This window comes from Candoia aspera, chromosome 1, assembly GCF_035149785.1.
Source record: "Candoia aspera isolate rCanAsp1 chromosome 1, rCanAsp1.hap2, whole genome shotgun sequence".
NCBI classification, from domain to species: domain Eukaryota; kingdom Metazoa; phylum Chordata; class Lepidosauria; order Squamata; family Boidae; genus Candoia; species Candoia aspera.
In genome coordinates, this window is record NC_086153.1 from 109,035,026 (window position 1) to 109,059,313 (window position 24,288).

The following is a 24,288-nucleotide window of genomic DNA, read 5'->3' on the forward strand; positions in this document are numbered from 1 at the left end:
ATCCAGATAACCATTTAGAATTTTAACAACCAGTCCTCTGTGTTTTACTTCAAAATAACCTCTTAGGAGTTCTCAAATCTTATGGTGCTGTGACCCCTTAAAATGATAAATGAATTGGTGAGATGCCTCCAAATGAACAAAACTAATGGTTCAGTGGGTTAGGGTTGGGCAAGAAATAAATATACCATTTATTTTTAATAATTAAATGTTAATCTATATATTAAATAATAACAGAAACTTGTAACTTATGTCATTGACAGACAGAATGGCTTGGTTTAGCCAACCTCCCCAAGGTTCCCTCATTTCACCCCTCTGGATTTCTGGAAGGCTGGGATGAGGGAAAAGCATAGGTGCATATTGTGCAGTTCTTCTCCCATCTTATTTAAAGATGCCCTGACCCCTGCTGCTGGTGAAGGGCAAACTCTACCTGCATACATGCTACTACCCCCATGACTGCAAAGAGGGAACATCATCTCTCTTGGGTGCCATGTGTAGTCTAGAGCATCAAAAGACAGCTCAAGTCACCAAACAGGAACTACTATGTGCCCATTGGTGTCCCCAAGGGTTTGGAAAGCCAAGATGAAGTATGATTCTTTGTGCCTCCTCAGAGATTCTCTAGACAAGGAATATTACCTGTCATCTCTGAGGAGTTCTTGGTGCTCCCTGGACTTGGTTGTTTGTGTGCAGACATTTAATTATCCAACTAGGCAACATCACCAACATTTATACCAGCTCTTATTTGTATGTGCACCCATTAAAAAACTGTGAGTAACATGCAGTGTGTCAATGATCACAGGGGCTGCCATAGCAATCAAATTCCAAATAAAGGAAACATTCAATACCTTTTTCCCTTATGAACCTACAAAACTGCTTTTACTTTGTCAAATAATCTAATGAAGAATGTTTTAGAATGCACATTCTTCTAAGCTACTTACCAGTGTAGTAAAGATGTAATGATAGTATTCTGTCATCATTCCCATTGCTAAAGCCTAAAAAGAGAAATTCAGCACACACAACATTAGCTTTTTAAAAAGTTAGATAACAATGCTTTATTATTTCTACAGTTATTCTTAATGTTGCTTTTAACCACACCTATATGAATAATGGAAAGCTCCCATGTGTATAAGAGGAAGATGTATATAAAAGTGTAGGGCTAGAATTATACTAAAACTAGGCCAAGCAAATCATTCTTGAGCAGTTAGAGCAGATAACTGGCTATTAAAAGAATTAATGAAACAAAACTGTAGATAGAAAGATTGTTATTAAGCTGTTTAGGGTTGCAAATATGAAAGAAGGTATTATTATTGTGGTTGCCAACCAAAAATCTAATGGAAGATGGTTGCATTAATTGCATTTATTCTATGGATCTTCATTATAAAATAAACACCTGCTGAAGAAAAATAAATTAAAAAAATCAATTGAGTCAAAGAAGCTAAAAAATAAGTGCTGGCAATTAAATCTAAACCCCACTCCATAAAAAGTAAGAAAAGCACCAGATCTGAGCTCTGAATCAACATTTCTTTACATTAATGTCTAATGTGAGCAATGTCTAAAATCTAATGCAAGTGATACAATTCAAGAAATACCAACCACTGAATAAATGTTATTTGTCCAACCTCCTGAAGAGCACATCAATTTCAGCTTCCCATTTTAGAATTTTCTTAATCACCTTCTTAGTTAATAAATAAGCATTCTACTGTCCTTCGCAATGTTCTCATTACATTAAATTGATTAAATAACCCCAAAGAAATACTTTAAACCAAACAAAAATCTGCCTAAACTAGCAGCCAGTTAGGGGTGCAAATGGGTTCAAAATGGACCACTGAGATCTTCCAGGTGGGGAAAATGGCAAGCTGTCACACCCCCAATGATCGGAGATGACACTGAAGTGGAGACAACTGGGCAATGAGCCTGGACCTGCAGAGGTTCTTCCGATAAAGGAGAAGCCAAGAGATCATCCACATGTGCTCCAGAAGGCTGCTCCTCACAGGGAAGCCCATAGGATAGAGAGAGAACCTGTGGACGAACCGCGGGTAGAGCGCCAGGAACCGAGGAAGAAACAACAATTTCTCATTCTCATGCTGAGAACAGCCTCGTGCATTAAGGACACTGGGTTTGACCCAAACCCCACTTTCTAAAGCACATTTGGATATAAATATTCTGCAGCTAAAGAGATCTTCTAAACTGCAGAGCAACTAGACCGCCTAGTGATCTAGTGAGTGCCACTTTGATCCGGAATATAATTAAAGAGAAAAGTAAAGAAATAACTATAAGAGTTTAAAATTAATTGAAGGCAAGAAGCTTATTAAGAATTTGAGCTACAAAAATTAAAACAGAAGAATGGAGCAGTTAAATTTACAAAACAGTAAGTACATTTTGAAAAGACTGGAAACCCTTCATGGACTTTTTGCTGGAAATGGATAAAAATGACTTGATGAGTTCTGGATTTGCTGATTGAAAAGGGTTGAATATGGAAAGAAGTGAATTATGTGATGTAACCTTGATGGGGGAGGAAAGACAATAAGTATGCTTGTAACTGCTTTAAGGAAGATCGGAAGCCACTTCTTTAAATATTTCTTTTTTTCTCTCTTTTCTTATTTACTGCACTCTTCCTTTATCTTTTTCCTTTTAATTAATTCTGCTTTCTATATTTTTTCTATGTTTGTCTTTAAACTATCTTAAGGGTTGTTATTTTGAGATAAAAAATAAGCAGAAACCCCCACGTACACCACTCTGAACTCTCTGGAGACAGATGATATTCTAAATGCAGTATCGAATTAGTGAATTATTAAATGTGGGATTTCAGCACAGGTGGAGTAAACTAGATAGAAGAAGGCTATTCTAATATACAAAAAAATAAGGATTCTATTCCACATTTTTCCAACTCTAAAGTTGATGATATTCACTATTACAAATATAAAGTAGTAGCACCAGGCTCTGTTTTTGAGTCACCAAGGTTAAAACAGCAGTCAAGTGTTTGATTCCTCTATATTGGTAACCAAAGATGTGGGAAATAGGACTGGGAACCATCTAGGCACATTCTAGGAATTCTATAGTTTTCAGCATCAAGACAATTACAAAGTAGCCAGGGAAGATTGGAGATGTGAACTGTGCCTTACACGTCTGAAAAGAGCCATGGCTAGGCTCCAAGACTGGAATTCTTCTTGCTTTTTACTTCAGAGGCCTACAGCATGTGCAGAAGCAACCTGAGACCAGTTAGGTCACCAGTTAAGTCACTTCAAGAGCTCCAAGGAATGTCATGCCTCTCCTTAGCTACATCATAGCTATATCCTTAGCATGCTGGCTGGGGAATTCTGTGAGTTGAACTCCACACAGCTTAAAGTTGCCATGGTTGAGAAACACTGATCTAAGAAATACTCAGGATTCTAAGGCACAACCTGACCACCCCTCCCCCACTCACATGTCCCCTCAAAATTTTGAAGATGATATATAATTATATATATATATATATATATATATATATATATATATATATATGCTATATACAGTATATGCTATAGAATACGGCACCGTGACTGCATGTAGAAATCTCTAAGACTCTGGCTGGCTGGCTCATGATCTATCCTGCTTATTGATATATATATGACTGACTGACTGACTGACTGACTGACTGACTGACTGACTGACTATTGGTATCTCTTCAGACACTGGTGCTGACAGTTACAAAAGGGGAAAATTATTCATTTCACAAGAAGGAACAAATACTTATTTTCAGGGCTGCTTTATTATTTTTGTATATTTTTTGTTTGCTTCTTTCGTTCATAAGTAGCTTGGAACTCCCTGCTTATCAAAAAAAAAGAGAGAGAGAGAGATAATTCAGCAAAGAAAAACCTTTTATATGTACAAGGGAAAGGGCTATAAAACAAAGGTACCACTCTGTTCTAATCCTTATAGAGCACCTATTTGTTTTTGCTGACATGGGAACTATCAAAAGCTACATTTGCTGTTCACTTACAGCACATTGTACATTATAAATAATGCAGCTTGGCTGATGGACTTATTGTTCTGGTTGCTTGGATGTTGTCAGTGTTTTTTTTTTAAAAGCTAGCATCACTCTAGTAAACATTTTGGACCCAAATGTTTTAATGCAGGTGAAAAATTGTCTGGAGTCAGCAATTTCAGATTTATGTTTAGACCATAAAACTTAGTTCTAACTTTTTCTTGGTGAGTAAAAAAAGTTTTCATCCTCACAAGGAACATTGCTTATGTGAAGACTCCTATCATAAGCCCCATTTTCCTGCCATGAAAGAAAGCTTTTGTCTCACCCAGAAAAGGGTTAGAAGCAAAGCTGGTATTTTGAACACAAGGGGGACCTCCATAATCATGCTCAGGCAGTTGGACTGTGGCTCTCAGCAACGTAAATGTTGTCTGCCTCACTGGTTTCAAAAATTAGAAATCTGTACCAAAGCACACGCAAGTTTAGCTGCTGCACAAGTGCGTTATCAAAACCAACCTGAGATAATGTTCATTTTGCAAGCTTGCAGAGAAGTGCTGTAGAATATGGCACCATGATTGCATGTGGAAATCTCTAAGACTTTGGCTGGCTGAATCATGATCTATCCAGCTCATGACCTATCCTGCTTATTTAAAGATGAGTTTCCATAGCCCTCCTTTCAACAGTGGCTGGATTTGTACAACACATCAGACTAAAATATGGTTTGTAATTTTGAGACTCACTGTGTGCTGCAAGTTCTGGGCACTTGCAAACAACCGCCTTTCCACTTTGCACCCCTCTGAATTTCAGTTTAAAACACATCCCCAATCCATCTTGGATCTTCCAGTACTAGAACTCTATGACCCAAACATATCTTAAAATTCCATGGGGCTCATAGGGATCAACAGCCCAACAGCAATTTGGTCTCTCAGCTGCTGGCCAATCAATGCTCATTTGCTAAGCAGAAACTCAGGGTGCTGACCCATCCCCTCAGGCTCATCTGTACATACATGTTGCTTCGCCTCTTTACAAAACTAAAAAGTCTGGCAAAACCCTATGTTTCTGTGCTCATCATGGTTGGCATGCCAGCATTGTGGCTCCTTTACCCAATCATGGCAGTCAACTACTGTGGCACAATGGGACCTGGGAGAAAGATGAGTTGGTCTCTTCTTGTCTGAACCCTAAAGCAGAACTTAAAATGCAAAGAAGGGATGGTTTGCAACTTTACCTTTAAAATGGAAATTCCAATCCACAGAAACAAAAGGGAAAAACTACAATAAGTGTCTTATAATTGCAAGCTTCCAATCTTGATGTCATTTGCTCATCAGAGCTCATCTTCTACTAAACTATAACTCCATTTTAATTAGTATTATAGTAGTAAGCCCCTTAATTTATGGTTCAGTGTATTATGTGAACCCCGGTAATCAGGTTAATTCAATAAACCATGTTTCAGTTATACAAACAGAGCTTGTTTTATTACCTTATATTTGGGGTTATAGTCTTTCAGAATCTATTTTATTTTTTTACTAGTTTTACAAATGGACTTATGTGCAAAATACAGGATCAGGCCAGATATATATTTCTAAGCAACTGACTCCAACCAAGACTTTGTTTTTAATATCTTTTTTTTAATATGGGAAAAATACATTCCTGATTATCCTTCTATGCTTTCTTCATTTTAGCAACCTAATTTATAGAGGAAATGGAAGCAGAGAGGCAATGAAGAGTTGAGAGCCAGTCTGCATGTATTACTATTCTTTCACAGATTTATGAGAAGATCCCCATCTATCTTCTCTTCACTCTTTTCAAGTTGGATCCAAGCTCATCGAGAATGCAGCCTTGAATAGGTTAAATAACCTGGCAGCACTTCTGTATATGGGACTTAGGAATTGTTATTATTTGTTTGTATAAATATATCTACTCACCCAGCTTCCAAGACACCAGGCAGTTTATAAAGTGAAAAATAAAATACTAAATGAACCAAAGGATGGGTTCATTACTTGAGCTAATTATTACTCATCAGTTCTTTTTTTTAATTGGGCTTTAGTAATATGGTCATAGCAGTTTCTCTTCCTTTGAAATATTTCTCTCTCATATCCACATTATCATAATAATATTTTGAGAGACTACTGCATTTTCATTGAAAACTGGAGCTAATATGCAATGTTTTATGTACATCAAAACACATCTGAGCAGATGACAGTATGGACACTTCCACATCATCACTGTTTTCACTTTCCAGTCCCTCAGAACCAGACTGAAAGTAGTTTGTGTTCTCTTCACTTCTGGGGATTTGAAATGCAGAAAACCAGGAATGAAACTCATTGCCTTGCTCTGAGCTGCCAGAAATCCTAGAATAACAACAACAACAAAAAACTTATTCCCACCCTAAACAAGAGAAGGAATTATAAGTACCATGGTGAATTGCATGTATGGTTCATTTCTTGCTGAAAAAAAGAGGGGAAACTGACAGAGGTTTACTAATTCTATTCCTAGTCACTTTATTATGAAGAAAATATTAAAACCTTTCAAGCTAGCATTTTCCTTACAGGATCTGCTAAGGCAGATGAAGTTCAGGAACACAGGAAGGATAAGACAAGAGATCCCTCCAATGGAAGAAACTGCCTGCCACCAAGTTTCACAGAGTTCCAACATTTCTTGATGAAATCCAACTTTAGAGCAGTTCCTCTTGTGCTACAGATAAGGTTGAAGTAAATCAATTCAATTGCTGAAGAGCTGTGATGGCATGGGATCACAGAGGTGAGGAGGTCATTGCAGAGTAGGACCAGTGGAGGTTCCTTATGGGATGCAAAATAAATCATGCACCCCAGCATAGAAGAAATTGAATGACAGTACTTGAGATAATATGTAAAATTAAATAATCACAGCACGTTAATAATGTGAAGGGAAAGGGCAGACTTGTACCTTGAAGTAAATCAACCAGCTTTTTAGAATATTTATGGCAGCACATAATCTATTTTCTTTGCATATTAAGGGTGGAAAATCAGGGCTCTTGATACAAGCAGGTCAATAGAAGGCTCTTGATACAAGCAGGCCAACAGAGAATACAGAACACTCATTCCTGAACAGGCAGGAATGAGTGTCCTGTATTCTCTATTGGCCTGCTTGTACCAAGAGCCTTCTTCAATTGTTCTCTAAAAATTTGTTGAAAATAAGGTCATGCCCTCGCTTATCACCCCTAATGCCCTGATGTTCTGCCTGAATTCTCCTCTTGCTTTCCCTCATCTCCTCCCCTTCAGATGGGAGATCTAAGGCAGAGCTGAAATTCACATTTGATTGACCTTAAGTTCAGCTCCTTCTCCAGTCGGTGACTCTGGGTCATATTATTTATTGGTTCAGCTAACTTCACACTTCCTCCAAAAAACTGGAGAACAAGAGATAGGCCTGATGGGAGAATTTAGAGGATGGAGTCCTTGTGCATGATCCTCTCCTCTACATTCGTCAGTTCTCCCAAGTTCATTAAGAGTGACTGAACCATGCTTTCATGTACATGAAACTCATGGCTCAATGTCTGTGTTAAGGCCAACCACACTGACTTCAAGAACCATATTGTCTCTTAGAAACAGCAGGGGAAAGGAAAAAGGGATGCTTACCTGTTTTAAAATGGCTGCTGCCATCTCATGACTGCAGTCAAAGATGACATGGAATTCTTTGCCTCTTTTCATCTCCTTGAGCAAGGGCTTGGCATCCTTTGTGTCAGCTGGTAACTGGCGAATTTTTAGACGCAAATTGTACCTTGATGGAGCCTTAATAAGCTCTTGCAATCGAATGAGACCTTTTTTCAGAGAAATAAGATAAGACAAAGCGTATCAGAAGATACATTACTGAAAGAATAAAGGTAAGCTATCAAAACAATTATAAACCAACACAAGAGCTGCTAGCTTATCATCACTGCTGTACTTCTAAAATCTGTTTCCATTTCATATATTCACTACTATGTACAGTATGTACATAAACCAACATTTGATAATGGTATCTGAGCACCTCCTTGCCAAAGGGTCTTCCTCTCCTTCTTTGCTAATATTGATAGACAATAAGGAGCCCAGTTTACCCCATGAGACAAATCTTCTGTATCTGAGAATTATGGCAATAATATGTAGCAGTACACTAATTCACTTAGACCAATATGTTTCACTAATAGTTTGTAATCACACTATTTTAAAAGTCTTGCATGTAGGTTTCCTTCATTAGACTCTGCATGGAATATCCTCAGATCATCTGCATTAGTGTACTGAAGATATTTAGCGTCCTTAATCACATAATTAGGGTTGCTTCATTCATTGCAGTAATTCAGTTATTAAGTTCTGCGTGACAGAAACTAAAGCTGCCCTATTATAGATTTTACCATGGGGACTGACTGCATCAGGGAAAAGATTCTACATTTACAACCCAGAAGAAGATAAGGCACTTGCATGTTGGGATAGAATAACATTTGTTTGTACTTATAGGCCTAACAGGCCAACCCAACCCCCCCCCCCAATAAATATATACAAAAATGCAGTGTTAGGGAATAACAGTCATTTTAATATGGTAATAGGGCGAACAGAATTTAAGATTGGAAAAACATGAGAATGTGAAAAAAATAAAACAGAACTGACAGGTGCATTCATCCCTGCTTCTGAGGCTGATAAAAATAGCAACTCTTTACTTCTTTTATAGCAGTCACAAGAAACTTTACTTGCCACAAAATTCTTTGTGGTAATATACAGCAGCAACATGAGTGATCAGCTCTAACTAAAACTAAACTTATGAAATATCAGCAATATAATACTAATACAAATCTAAACTGTAATAACACTGGCTTTCTTGATGACTTATTTCTCCTTAAAAGGAAAAGCTAAAACAATTCTATCATCATCATCATCATCATCACCATCATCATCATCATCATCCTATAATTTAATGGCTCAAGTTTGTGATGTTTGATTAGTGACTGATTATGTGCCATCAAGTTGTTTTCGACTCCTAGCAACCACATAGATAGATTTCACCCATGAGGAGTCAGATTAGTAACACCATTTTATTGAGAATGAAAAGGTGAGGAACTACAAATTTAAATCTTAGGAAAAGCTGCTTTTTAGGTCGAACTTCCTTTCAAAGATACTATCCTTTCTACTTATATTAAGGAAAATGGGTAGCCCCAACACACTCAGTGGTCATGGATATATTATTTAGTGACATTTCACTCAAGCAAAACAGCTAATTATCTCAAAGTTTTATTGAAACCACTTCAAGTGACTAAAAATGAAAATATATTTATCTTTTGATACCTTATTATACGTAAGACATAGTCTGTCAAAATGTTTTTCCTACAGGGCATTTCCTTTTCTCAAAAAATACCTTTTACCATATCACACTGCTAAACTCTACAAATATACCACAACATTTTGATGGATGACTATGTATCACATATTTTAATCCAAATGGATAGATAGCTAAGGGTTAAGTCTGTAATTTCATGTTCACAGTCAAAAGCAAATTCAGCTTTCTGAAACTTATTCCCATCTGGAGTATATAATGCCTTGCAGTATAAATCCAAGATTGATTGATATTTTAAATTATGGGCATGCATCCACTCAGTGTTATTTGATGTATTATTAACTGGGTGAAAGTTTCCCTTGATACACACCAAATTCCTTGTCCTTATTATGTTAGATTCTTTTTTTAATTTAAAATTTAAATAAGTAGGAAGTTACATGTAGTACAGTGAAGTATCAGCTTCCAACATCATTCTCGTTCCCAAGAATGTATCTCAGTCCAATATAGTCCTCCAGAAGCATCTTTTAAAATAAAAATGGTGTGAGGCTACAACCAAATATTTTATTTCAAAATGAACTCACGGGGGTGGGGGGACGAAGGCAAACTGGGGTCATAGAAGGCAGGCTGGGAGAGCTGGATAGGTTGGTGGGGGACAACCACATCAATGCTTCTCATACATGGGTGGGTTTTGACTGATCATGTTCACCATGGCAATCATTTTATTAATTATCAAAGCCCAACGCAGAGGTGCTCAATGCATTCTCCCAAAACTCCCATTGCCAAAAAGGTTACCTCCACTGAACAATACTATAAATGAGTAGAAATCAGGACCCCTAAGATCCCAGTGCTGAATATACTCCTCTCAAAACCTTGGTTGCAAGCTCTCCAACAATCTCCAAATTTGGTGCCAAAGTGTAATTTTTAAAATGATGTAAATTAGAAATTATGATTATATGACTGAAGGATAATTGTATAATACTGTATTTGATTTTTATTAAATATGAATTACCTTATATCAGATTTAGGTTTTGTCTTTTTTTTTTAAATACATCTCTCAGAGGCCAGATATGACCCTGAGCTTAGCACAATTGTACAACTCTGTGTAGATGGATACTTAGAATTAATTCTGGGGATTCAGACAGAGGAGTAAGAACTGGATGAAAACTACTTTCTTTAAAAATGAGAAATGTATTTCCTACATACTCTATAGCTTTGGTGATGTTTGTTAAATACTTTCATCAACCATAGACCTCTTAAATTTTAAATATGTATTTATTAGACAGTCACCCAATTTGCAAAAAGCAGCTCTGTGTGACTTATAATTTGTAGGAATATAAAAAAACACCCCTGAAAAACCATAAAGATATCCAAGACCTTTTTTTTTTTTTTACCATTTAGGAAAATAAGTAAACTTCTGTCGTAAGCATTGTGAACTATTCTTACCTCTTTACTTTACAAAAATGAGAAGGCTGGTAGGAATTTTATAGCACAGGTTTCTTGATAAATGAGACCAGAAAAATGCTAAGAAAACTATTAACACTGGACTACAGAAAAACTGGTCACAACATGTTTAGCATGTTTATAGTAAGGTAGACTTGCCCAGTTTAGTTTCCAGCAAAAGGCTTTTTGCCCCACAGTATTTATTAGCCCTTCATTCATGTCATTTCTTTAAAATCAACAAATATCTCTGGCTGGGTCATAATGCAATTCCTGTAGGCCTAGCAAATGCTTGGCCGACTTCCTTCCTGACTATAGCTCTCTTCAGGTAGTATAGGGACCAGAAGATTCATCCAGTGGGCAATCCAATTAAACCCAATCTGCCAGTACGGCTCATATGATTCCTTTTTCCTGCAGACATTTGTGAATTCAAAGTGAATCCCTGGAGGAAGAAAACTGAATGTGCACAGCTTTTCAGTGAGCCACGAATCCCAGCTTATGTGGAATTCAACAAGCAGTTATCTATGAAAAGCTTTCAGTCTAGCAGATAAGTATACTAAAGCCCAGTTTCTCTAATGCCTGAACAGGACTTGTAAAAAGGCTATTCCAAATAATTCAGAAAGATGACACCAGTAGACTCCATTTTGCGACAGCCAGCATGAGCCAACAGACAGAACATCTGATTATCATGGATGAGAGCGGGCTTCCAATTTCAGTTGAGCTAGTGGGATACCTCCAGCTAGCAGCTGTTTCAAAACAGATTGGTCTCTTCCCTTTCCCATCAGTCTTCCCTTCCACCAGCACACCAAACAACAAAACAAAATGTCTCCATTTGCAACTTAGAAGTGTCTTTTAGATACTACATGTGATTCTCTGCAATCATCTCGTGGTTCTATATGTTTTGGAAGCAGGTAGGATACTCTGAACAGAAGCAGTGTATACTAGACCTTAATACTGTGAATATTAAATTAATCGAACAGTATATCATATAGAACAAGATAGGAACAAAGTAGTAAGCATAATCCTGTTCCAATATACAAGATAGGCAAGCAGGATTATAAATTACCATGTTTTGATGCTAGGTTACTTCCTGCTCTTTTATTATGTCTGCTAGTTTTTCTGCTAACATCTTTAATGCTGCAATACATAGAAGAGTGAAGAGGAAGAAGAAGAAAAGAATAACAAATCAATTTATCACTAATTGATTATTAACTGTATGCTACAAATTCATTCACAGAAATGAATACTTATACCCCATCAACAGAAGGTGATGCATTAACTGTTCACAAGTGTTGAGTATGTGAATGGGTTATCAATGAAGCCTTGAGGATGTCTCACGGAATTCTATTTAACCATCTTCATTTATGAAAACTCAATAGGGTTTCCTAAAGAGCCTCTTGGAAAACTTTTAATAGCACTCTGCCTGCCATGGAGCACTGGAATCCTACCTTTGAGAATGAGTTAAAAGTTAGAAGACAGAGAAAGAGGAACAACAGATAAGAAGAGAGGAACAAACAGTACAGCATATAGGAATTAAGGAGGCTGCATTCTGCTATATTATTCCATTGGTCCAACTTGCTCAGTGTTGTACAGTGTGAGTGATGCTGTTCTGCATGATTTCAGATACGAAACTATTCTAGCCTTGGAAATATTTGGGATTGAACCTGGCACCTTCTTCATGCAAAGCAGACACTCCACTGCTTAACAAAATATATCCTGACAAAATAAATATTTATATTATTGGTACTGAAGGCTAAAGTACAGGACTAGAGCTTGCACTCATGAGCAAACGTAGCAATCTAATAAGAATTTAAAAAGGAGACTGCACTAAGAAATGATGAGAATGAAATGTTCTCTCTACAGGGGATCAAAAGCAGGTTTCATATTATGCACTAAACCTTTTTTTTTTTTTTTTGGTAGTATGGGTTGCTGAATAAGTCATAGCAGCATGGTTCATGCATAATGCTAAGCAATGAGTGAAGGGGTTCATACGTTGCACTGACAAAAGTAAACAACATTATAGCTTAAGACAATGGTCCTAGAAATATTCTACAGAAAGTTTCATCATGAGTCAATAACATCCTGAACTTTATAATCAAGAAGGGAATCAAAGATTAAAAAAAACCAAACTATTCACATCTTATAATTTGCCCAGAGTATTCACACCAACTTTTCAACCCAGCTGACTTGTTCTTGTTTCCAAGAAAATATGCCCCATTTAAGAATCTATAAAATCCTCCATCTATTTGCCACCCTAATAGAAAATGAGCAGATGACCAGAATGTCATTATGGTTGCTGCCCATTCCTCAGGCTCACAGAAAGAATGGGAATTGTAGTCATTATGTAGGTATGAAAGGTTATAGTAGTATGTAGGTATGAATGGTTATTTATTGCTTAGTTTATATTTGAGCATCACCTATGTCAGTTCATCTGAGAAAACCTACAATAAACAAACAAAATTTAAATAAGAACTACAATCAAATTCAACATAATTATGCAAATGAGAAAAACAGAGGTTAAAATTGAGACATGCAGTATTGGAGAAAAAGACAAGTAATCACATTGTACCTTAAAGTCCAGCTTTTCTCTGGAAAGATGTTTCATAATTGGAATATCAAAACTGAAAAAGTCCTTTCTTACTCCAGCTAGCAGCCATTTCAAAATTCATTAATTCAGTCAAGTAGAGCTAAAAATTGTGTTAGGATCCTGTACTTTAAAAACTGTCTGACAAGGCACCTTTTATCTGCCTGAATTTCCATTTTCTAATATTATTAATTGGTTGGGAGCACCATTTTTTTCTCCAGAAGTACAAATATTTTAAAAATAAATAGATAAATAAATATTGGGCTATTAGGAGACTCATAGTCCCCAAAAAGAACAAGCTGTAAACAGAAAAGGAATGTTGTGTTTAAGCATGCTGTGCTAACTATACACAATAATAAGATAAATTCATCAGATACTCAATCAGGGGATAATTGCACCAGGAAGAGCACAAAAAATAAAAGAAAATGCTTGTGGGCAATGGAAAATGAAATACAACTTTGAAAGACACTGGATAATTAGAACAAAGCAGAATAAATCATGGTGAGGTAACTGTAAAACAATTCTGGATATGATTATAGTGGTTCTATGTGTTTAATACATAATTGCCCACATAGAAAGTGGTGAAGAAAGAGCCGTTTTTTAAAAATTATTATTAGATTTTTATCCCATCTTTTTTTTTTAATTGCTCAACTGAAGGCAGAAAACATACATAATACTCCTGCCTCCTCTTTTCCCCATAACCACACCCCTATGAGATGGGTTGGGCTGAGAGAGAGTGACTGGCCCAAAATCATCCAGCTGCTTTGGGCCTAAGGCAGGTCTAGAACTCCTGGTTTCTAGGCCAGCACCTTCACCACTATACCAAACTAGCTCTCATTATTAATTTTAATAGCAAAAGTGAGGTGCAGAATTGAATATTAAGCCTGCTTGGCTTGTCAGTTCACAGATGCTGACCCAAATAGTTTCTCCTCCTTGGAAGTTCATTTCTAGTATTAGAACTTGAGATAAAAGAGAAGGCCTTCAGCAGATGAGCTTCTGGTGGTTGGAAATGTTAAAATCACTATGCATTGCCATGAGGTTCTTAAAATCAGACCTCCCCCCCCAACTTTTCTTTCAACATTTCAGAGTTCATCCTCTGTAACATTACAAAAGCTGTGTTGGAGCATAAGTCACTGGATGAGCGCATAGCACCAATTACTAAAGATTGATCTAAACTCCCATTATTTTATGCATAACCTCAATGAGGATGTGTTTTGAAGAGATGCTACAGCAAAATGCCCTTGACAGTAAAATATATGAGAGTTGTTAGCTGAATGCATGTTGTGAAAACTGTTCCCTAAACTGCCAAATGTGTAGGATGAGGATTTATCACTATGCAGCACAAAGTGGAGCTGAATCCCAATGAGAACATTTTCAGAGATAGAAGCTGATAGAGGGGAAACAATGATTTTCAGAATGGTTGATGTCCATGTGAAAAATTGCTTTGTACATGTATGGAGGAAGGAGGAGGAAAACGGACCTGCTGTTGTGACCATTAAAAAATAAAATCTTTTACTGCCTCAATGTCTAGCTTTTATGTGAAAAACTGTGAGGAAGCCAATGAAATAATCCACTTCAGCAAAATCATATGTTAAGCTATGATTATAGCAAATTGCATAGCAAGCCTTATTTAAACACTTCATAAAAACCAGCGACTGTGATTTAGACTGTGTTAAATTAAGCTGCAATATATTTTTAAATTTATTTCTATTGTAGAATTTGTGAATATGCTCTGCAGTTTTTCATTTTCTTTGGAGCCATCCTGCAAGGACTCATACTGACTGAGTTCATAACCTGCCCTAAGCAATTTACTGAACAATCTATAAATAATAGAATCCACACAACATGCTAAGCCACTATAAGGACTGAAACTGGTGAGGCAAGAATCTGAGATTCTCCCTCCACAGAAAACCATTTTGTAAACAACGAACAGATGATAAAAACCTTGAAGACCAGGAAACAAGCAGGTATACAGGTATTGACTGAAAATGAAAGAAGAAGCTCAACTTTATGTACACTTCTGAATTCCCTGCAATAAATCTACTTACCTAACCTTATGTCTGCCTGGAATGCAGAGTGGGGAGAAGTATGAAACCTTGACATTAAACCACAATTTACAAACCTTAAACCACAATTTACAGCCTTAAATGACTGGGTTGAATGTATTCGGCATACTTAACTTAGCATGCATTGTTTTCAGACACTGTGCTAAACCACAGCCACACAAACTCATTATTGCTTGGTATTATATGTGAAACCAGTACTGTGCTTCTCAATGTGTTGATGCACAACATCCTATCTAATCCATTCAGTTTGTCCATTTAGGTTAGGACAACCTTCACCAACGTGGCATCCCAGATCTATGATGGCTTCTCATTGCCTCAACCTGCATGATGCAGCATTGGAAGATGGCACAGGCTAAGGAAGCCTATGTATTGATTTGCTGTCCAACCTCTTCCAGCTATAGTAATTCTAGTGGCTCAGTCCAAAGCAGAGAAAATTAACAAGATGTCATAAGGAGAAAATGATTTCATCTGACTCTGCCTTTCAAGCAGATGCCTTGTTGTTGTTTATTTGTTCAGTTGCTTCCGACTCTTCGTGACTTCATGAACCAGCCCACGCCAGAGCTTCCTGTCAGTCGTCAACACCCCCAGCTCCCCCAGGGACAAGTCCGTCACCTCTAGAATATCATCCATCCATCTTGCCCATGGTCGGCCCCTCTTCCTTTTGCCTTCCACTCTCCCCAGCATCAGCATCTTCTCCAGGGTGTCCTGTCTTCTCATTATGTGGCCAAAGTATTTCAGTTTGGCCTTTAATATCATTCCCTCAAGTGAGCAGTCTGGCTTTATTTCCTGGAGGATGGACTGGTTTGATCTTCGTGCAGTCCAAGGCACTCTCAGAATTTTCCTCCAACAGCAGGAGGAAATGCCTTAAGACTCTTCAAAATGAGAGTTCCTGCAGTGGTAACATACACATCTATCCTTATAATAACCTATTTTGAGAATGTTTCCTCCAAGATTTTCATGAATCTTCTCATTGGCTTATCAGTGGGAGGCTTCCTTTCAGTTCTGATGATCACCCTTGTTCAAGTTGTCCATTGTATATAAGGGCAAAAAATAGACTCTCTTCCCCCATTCAACTGTGTGGATGGCAGATTGTGTACAATTCTCAGGGGACTCTTGTTAACAACATTTAAAACCTTAAATTTAATTCAGAAAATTCAATGGTCAAATTGTTGTGTTGTATTATTTATGTTCTCCAACTCCACTAATTATATGTCACAGCCAACGTTGGTCATTTTTCTTCTTTATGATTTGAGCCCTACCCAAGGGCTTAGAGATTGTAAAGATAGCATCTAGTATGAGATATCCCCAAACTGCCTTTATTTATAGTTGCGCTGTTTTAAGTTGTTCCATATTGAAGCAGTCCAAATTCTTTTTAAGTCTGTGTAGCATTGTACCTAGTGTTCCAATAACAATTGGTACCAGTGTCAACTTCTTCCAAATTTTTCCAATCTCTATTTGCAAATATTAGTATGTTGCAACGTTTTCTATTCCTTTTCTTCAATAAGGCTACATCATTAAAACAAATATGGTTCTCCACAATGACAATAATGTCTGGTGTGTTATGTTTCATGTATCAGTCTCAAATTTAAAATCATATATATATATATATATATATATATATATATATATATATATATATATATATATATATGCTGTCATTTTCAATGAATGTATCTATAATTTCAAGTTTCCAGTAATTCGTATTGACAGTGAATCCATGTTTTTACATAACTGCCAGTGTAATACCCTTCTAACTTGTTCATACCTTTTTTTTATAATCAGTCTCTGTAATTTTGCCACACCCAGTTATAATATGATCAACTGTTTCATTCTTATCTCAGCATAATTGGCATTTACTATCCAAACTAATCTTTTCTCCTTTTGCTTTGATGACATTTGTGTGTAGCGCTTGTTCTTGGCCAGAAAAAAAGCATTCCTTCCATTTCCCTTTTTAATGTACCATTCTTAAGCCACTGCCTTCTTCTGATGTTGTCTGATTTCCTTTCAGTATTTTTCAAAAACATCCATGGGATGTTTTGGTTTTCCAATTTTCTAATCTCATTTCAACCTGTTATTTTTTTATAGTCAAGTTTAGATGCCATTTCTTCAAAATAGCTGTTCTTTCTGAGATTATTTCAATATTTTTTTTACTTCTTTTGATATAATCATTAAGCTCTTATTTTTCTTCCTCTACTTTTTTTTTAACCTGTAAAAGTCCTCACCCACCACTCTTCTTTGGAAAATATAATCTATCCTATAAAGGTCTGGACATCATTCATAGTTATCAATTTTCTGGCTTGCCAGTCAAGGTTATCAAGGTCCATCTGCCCAGTCAGCTACTCCTGCAGAATACCAAATTATTGACATTTCCCATGAGTGAATAGCTATGACTGTATTATTATTATTATTATTATTATTATTACTATTACTATTACTATTACTATCATTCCTTGCCTTGTATGAATTCTACCAACTCATGTTCTTGAAGCAAATAACTCATTAATTTCTCCTTTGGCAGCCTCTTGTGGTGCTGAAAACAGAGTTTGTACAAGGCAGGGAGAACTAGACTGTAATCCCTGACTGCCACTGGGATCTAGTAGATTTGGCTGGGTGGGCATGTTCCAGGCTCCCTCCGTGAAACAATTTTGCCTGCTGGGGCCTCACAAGGGTGCCCTCTCTGTCATGGTACCTGCCTTGTGGAACAGCCTCCCCCTAGAGACACAGATAGCCCCAATCCTGTTGGCCTTCAGGAAAGTGATGAAGACCTGGCTTTTTCCCCAGGCAGTAGGGCCAGACTGTTGGTAGAGCTGGCATGGGGTGACTGATGGTCAGGGCCTCAATGATGTTTCTTGTTTTAAATGGTCTTTTTAGTGTACTGTGTCTTTATTCTGTTTACTGTCCAGAGTTTCTTCTGGGAGATGGGCAGTCATATATATTCGTAAAAAATAAAATATAAATTATAAAATAATAATATAAAATATCTTCCACTGGATCATAGTTCTATCCAAGAATGCAAAGTCTCCTTGTAAACATAGATATTTAGCTGGGGATCATATTATAGTCACTGAAGCACAACTCAGCCAACATGGCAAATGGTAAGATGCTGTCAGGGGAACTGGCAAAGAAAACCATGCTGAGTCGTAGCTGCAACTCTAGTTACTTTATTGGTCATGCCATCTACAGAATCTTGCCAGACTAAAGGTTTCTTAACTGAGCGAAAGGGAAAAATGCCCTTGGGAATCTAGGGCGGGGCTAGTCTAACTTCCTTCCTCAGCCCCCCCCCCCCGCGCACTCTCCAAGCTGTGCAAGCTGTGAGAACACTTACCTGCCTGGAATGCTCTCTCTCCTCCCTCAGCTCCAAGTCCCATCACAGATGCTGAGAGTAGTAATTCAGCAAGTTCTAGATAGCCAGGAGCACTCAACCCTGCCAAATTATCCCTGATTCCATTGTCATTTTTTTTAATATACGGTATACCAAAAAGGCCCCCATATGTAATTGCACTCTTTTATTAATTACAGTAGTTCCTCAGAAAAACGTTACCATACTCAGGAATGTTCAAAGGTCGTGCATCACATGAGTAAAGAAGTGTTTAGAAAAATATGACAACCAATTTGAACATTTAACGTAATTTATGTAATAAATTGCCTATGTGGCCCAACTTTTGATACACACTGGAAAAATACTGTAGATATTTAGATGTAGATATAGGTTTTTTTAATGGCTTGTACTTTTTTAAAAAAATAAAAAGGATATATTGTACTTTATCATCCAGACCCAAGCAAATACACTTTTATTATGAGATACTTTTAAAAAAAAACCTCATCACTTCATTTAGACAAGGAACCTTAATTATATTCAAGTTCATGGATTACTTGGACTTTATTTGTAGGTTAGGTTTTCTCTGCCTTGAAAGTCTCCACTATCGTTAAATGAGTTATAGGGATTAAAAGAGCAGAATATTTAAGCATAAGTCAAATTAATGTTCACAGACTTGAGAGATTATTAATGGAGAGCCCTTAAAACCATCAGAACAATAATTAAAATATAAATTTTCTCTGTTTTTTAACACTGAGAAACAAATAAAATTCAATAATACTCAACTAATAAAACAATCAGTTTTCATTAAAGGAAGGGCACCATGCAGTAATTAGCTTTTGCACATAATTACTAATTGTGTTTGCCCTTCAAGTTACTGCTTAGGTTACTTAAAATATTCTCTACTGAGCAGCTAAATAATAACACACTGCCACCCAGAATCAATATTCTCACACTTTCCAAAAATGGATTGAAAAGTATTATTTACTGGTAGCATACTTTACAGTTCCTTCTGTCAAACATCCCAGTCATTCAGGAGAAGTAATGTTTAAAGTCCTTTATGACATGAAACTGTCATACTTACAATCTTTTGAAAGTACTGTTCACATTTATATTTAGGCTCACTCCAACATAAATTGCTTTTAGCCAACCTCATCTCTAGAAAAGGAAGCATTACCCTTTTTCGCTATATTCCTATTACTGTAGCTCATAGTTTCATAGCTAGACAACCTTGGACAGATTTACACCCTACCTGGATATAAAAACATAACTAATAATTATGTTGTCCTGTCTTTTTTGTTCACAGTGAAGTCAAGAAAAAGCCCCAGGCAAAGGGCTTCAAGCTAATCTTTTCCTGAATCTCCTGGCTAGGTATCCTTCATCTGCCAAAAGATAAGATATAGATTATGCACCAAGTCATCAAGATTCTCATTTATTACAATAAAAGCTGCAATCATAAGTCACATTTCTCCAAAGAAATGTATGCATGGGAAAGTCACTAGTTTCATGTGCACTGATCAATGCTGCTACAGATCATGAGAATGAGGTCAGAATGTATAATGAAATAGTTCACAAACTCTGCACCTTTGTACACACTTCCACTTCATAAGGTTCAGACATGATTTCTTTAGTGTATAGGTATGGGTAAAAAATATTCGAAAACAAACAAACTGGACTTTGTATCTGGAATCTGTTTCTTTCATCTCTGGCTTTTGCTCCAAATTCCACATGCAAGGGTTTGAAATTAGCATGACAGTTCTATGTACCTACAATGCCATGAGGCTGCCAGAGGTCTTCTGGAGATGACCTGGCTTATCTCCAGCTTCAAGTGAAACACTGAAGATAGTAATGCAGTTTATTCTGGAGGCATGAGGTGTAAGATTCCTCATCAATGGCAATTTCCACCTTGCCTTCTTGCACCCAGAGCCTCAGATTTCTCCCCTCTTACTCGTGGCAAGGTAGTGTGCTCAAACACCATGAACCGCTTCCTGTTACCAAAGATCTACTTCTGCAAAACTGTTGGACCACTCCTGAATAGTCAAATCGAGATGGTCCAGAAAATCCTGAAACAGTCCATCCTCTAAAGCAGTGTGTCTCAACCTCAGCAACTCTAAGTTGTATGGACTTCAACTCCCAGAATCCCCCAGTCAGCATGCTTGCTGGGGAATTCTGGGAGTTGGAGTCCACACATCTTAAAGTTGTTGAGGTTGAGAAACACTGCCCTAAAGGAAACCTTTGCACATCCATAAGAATGAGGAGTAGCTTGAATGCTGTTTTTTGTACTCCTCCATAAGTCACCTGGAGAAAATGTTGACCTACAGGTAGTCCTTGACTTATCATCACAATTGGGACTGGAACTTCCATCACTAAGCAAGGCAGTCATTAAGTCACTTCCAATTTTACAACATTTTTGCCACCATTGTTAAGTGAATCATGTGGTCATTAAGCAAATCTGGCCTCCCCCATTGACTTGGCTTGTTGGAAGCTGGCTGGGAAGGTCACAAATGGCAATCACGTGACCCTGGGGCACTGTAACTGTTATAAATACATGCCAGTTGCATGTATTTATTTAATTTTAATCATGTGACCACAGGGACACTGCTACTGTCCTAACAGGCAGGAACCACACTGAGACGAGGAATAAGTCTCTAGTGTTTTATTACTGCTACATTAGATAGAAAATCCTAACAAACTGAAGAAGCCTGAGAAAACCCAGACAGATAAACCCCAAAAGTCAAGGTGGGTCTGTTCTGTGTCTCTTTGAATGACTGCTCAATTCCTCGCTACTACGCATGCGTTTTCCCCCCTGGATAGGGGCCCCCTCCTGCTCACCATCAGTGCTCATGACAGCTACAGTTATAAGTGCAAGGACCTGTTGTAAGCACTTTTTTCAGCACAGTCATAACTCCGAACAATTGCTAAATGAATAGTTGTAAGTTGAGGAGTACCTGTACTCATAACCAGCAGCTCTGAAGACACCTGTGGTGCAGCTTGAGTGAATTTCTGAAGATATTGGGGATGAAAATGGGGGATATGTCTACCCTAGGACAGATAAATGATCCTTATGATATTTTGATTTTACCTAAAACTTCAGCAGATGTAAATGGCAGATTGCCACCGTACTATGTAAGTAAAAAAAAAAGCAAGTATTCATTATGCAAATTGAAGTGATGATATTATGCTTCTTATTACTCACAGTTGTTGTAAATGAAACCTAGCTTCAAAACTTTAATGCCTACAAAGCACTCTTTAGAATGGAACTGATCTCCTTTCAGCTTAGAGAAGATTAATTCATGTAGCTGTTGTTGTTTTTCCCCAGAAATCTGAGGAAAAGAAAGCTGCAAGTAATTTATTATCTCTTGAATTTTTTTTTTTAATTGGAATGCAGTAAGAGATCAAACGTTGCCTTTAAAAAATCTGGCATAAAAGAGGTAGACCTAATTAAAAATCTGTAGCTATTTTGCAGGTGCAGATTGCAATGAGTTAATACATTACTAATACAGTTTTAGATATATACATTTCAACTTCCCAGATAAAAAGTGTGATTTTTCACTGGTAAGCTACAGTGGATTCCCCATTTTCAGTGATAGTCATGCGTGACTGAAATACCAACTAAGACACTTCCCAGACGGTCTGGATTGGAAAATAGCTTGATTGTCATACCACTCCAATTTTCAAATAGTTCTCAAGTCAGATGATGTACTGAAATGTATTTGTGTATTTGAGAATAAAATTCACATAAAAATGCAAATTTGGTGAAAAACATGTACAAAAATATGTCTTTTAGGGAATATAAATGCATATTTTATAAAAATAGCATTCAAAATCAGTGTTTTCATAAAAGTACAGACTGATTTTGAAATGATATGAACACGTATTTATGGATAGGTACAAAACTAATTTGGGCTGGAATTAGACAGATAAATCCATTTCTATCTGGGCTTCACTTCAAGGATTTTGAAGTATCAAAGCACATTACTTACATTTCTTCGATTCATTTGCATCTTGGTTGACCTGCATGTATGCTTTGATAAAACACTTGAAAAATGAGACTTTAGTGTTAATACATACAGATATAAAGTTGCTGCATGTGTCTGATGGGTATGCAGTCTGTGTGTAGGCATGTGTGTGTGTGCGCACACACACACACATATGCGTATATCAGTGTTTCATCAAAGAATATACTGTATACGTAACGCTATGCACAAAATGAGATGTAAAAAGGGAAAACAAAACTAAATTATTTCAGAATACACAATTCAACTGGGGATAATTTCAGTAATTTTAATAACTCATTTTTCAGATTCCAAAGCTGGCTACATGCATGAGATTGGCTTGTTTTCTTTCCCTGTCATAAAATATATGTCTAAAGTTTTCCAATGTAATTAGATAATCAGTTTCCCTGCAAAATATTTACCTCTTTATTTTTGTCAAAATCGACTTGTTTAGATCTCTCCCAGATATATGTGAATTTATTAAATTCTATAAATAATCAGCCAGTGCCTATTTCCATTAACATTAACATTTTTGATGTCATAAATTAATCCTGGTTCCATTTACAGCAGAAGGATGCAAGTGTTTCTTGGCTAAAGGCAGCCCTTAGCCTTTGAGTTGCTAGGGAAGGAAACTATATTTGAATTCAGTTTGGTTCTATTTAAATTTAATTAAAATTAAATACAGTCAAGATTATTGCTCTCCAGTCATGTATTTAAGGGGTCCCCCCCTCTCTCTCATCACATTAAAAACCGCAGTGTAGTGACAACTTTTGGAGGTCACAACATTCACAGCTTTTCTGTGCCTGTGTGCCCCATATAGCAATTAGTCCTAAGATTGTGTACCTCTCTCTAATGGGAACCATTTATGTGGCAGGAGCCACTGCTCAGTGCAAAAGTTCATATTTGACATGCAGAATCTCTTAATGCAATTTGAGTTCACAGCCCTGTGCAAAACACCAGCCACTCTGACACAAAAATGCTACCTTCATACTCTCCATGTGTGAACATGGTCTACATCCAAATACTGTCTTCAGGAAAAGAAACCATCCAATTAGGAGAGTTATACTGCTGTTTGTTTGTTTGTTTGTTTGTTTGTTCCCTGCAAGTCAGTGTTGGTTCCTGGTGAACGCCTGCACTAGTCCCTGCAGTTTTCTTGACAAAGTTTTCTGGAAGTGGTTTGCCATTGCCTGCTTCCTAGGGCTGAGAGAGAGTGACTGGCCCAAGGTCACCCAGCTGGCTTTGTGCCTAAGGCAACACTAGAACTCACAGTCTCCTGGTTTCTAGCCTGGTGCCTTAACCACTGCACCAAACTGGCTGTCTAATATGCCTGCACAATTTAATTTGTATGTAATCTAAACTAAGAACACCCAAATGGGCAAGGGTAGATTAGTTCTTTCCCCTGTCCTATCCTGTTTGACGGGCTGACACAATAATTGCCAAACAAATCTTTATTTACAGCAAAAGATATACAGTAACTTAAGTGGGCAGCTAGGATGGGAAGAAGGAGAATTGTTCATCTTAAATGGTTAAAAAAATTCAGGCACTTGACGGTGAACTCCAACTCAGGACAGCAAGAATCAGGAGACTGGCAAGGCGAAGGGACAAGATTGCAGGCAGGAACAGCTAGGTGACTAGGCAAGGCTTTTCAAGATCGG

At 37.2% G+C, this 24,288-nt stretch overlaps 1 protein-coding gene across 2 annotated transcripts in view; it reads right to left on the reverse strand.

The window, feature by feature from the left end:
* Positions 1-24,288, reverse strand: part of GRIK2 (glutamate ionotropic receptor kainate type subunit 2) — a 527,196-nt gene that overhangs the window by 280,790 nt on the left and 222,118 nt on the right. For both annotated transcript variants that reach the window (XM_063311694.1, XM_063311703.1), the window contains exons 4-5: positions 7,570-7,751; positions 936-989 (exon numbers count right to left, since the gene is read on the reverse strand). In XM_063311694.1, coding sequence (XP_063167764.1) covers positions 936-989; positions 7,570-7,751 — 236 coding nt within the window. The remainder of the gene's footprint in view (positions 1-935; positions 990-7,569; positions 7,752-24,288) is intronic.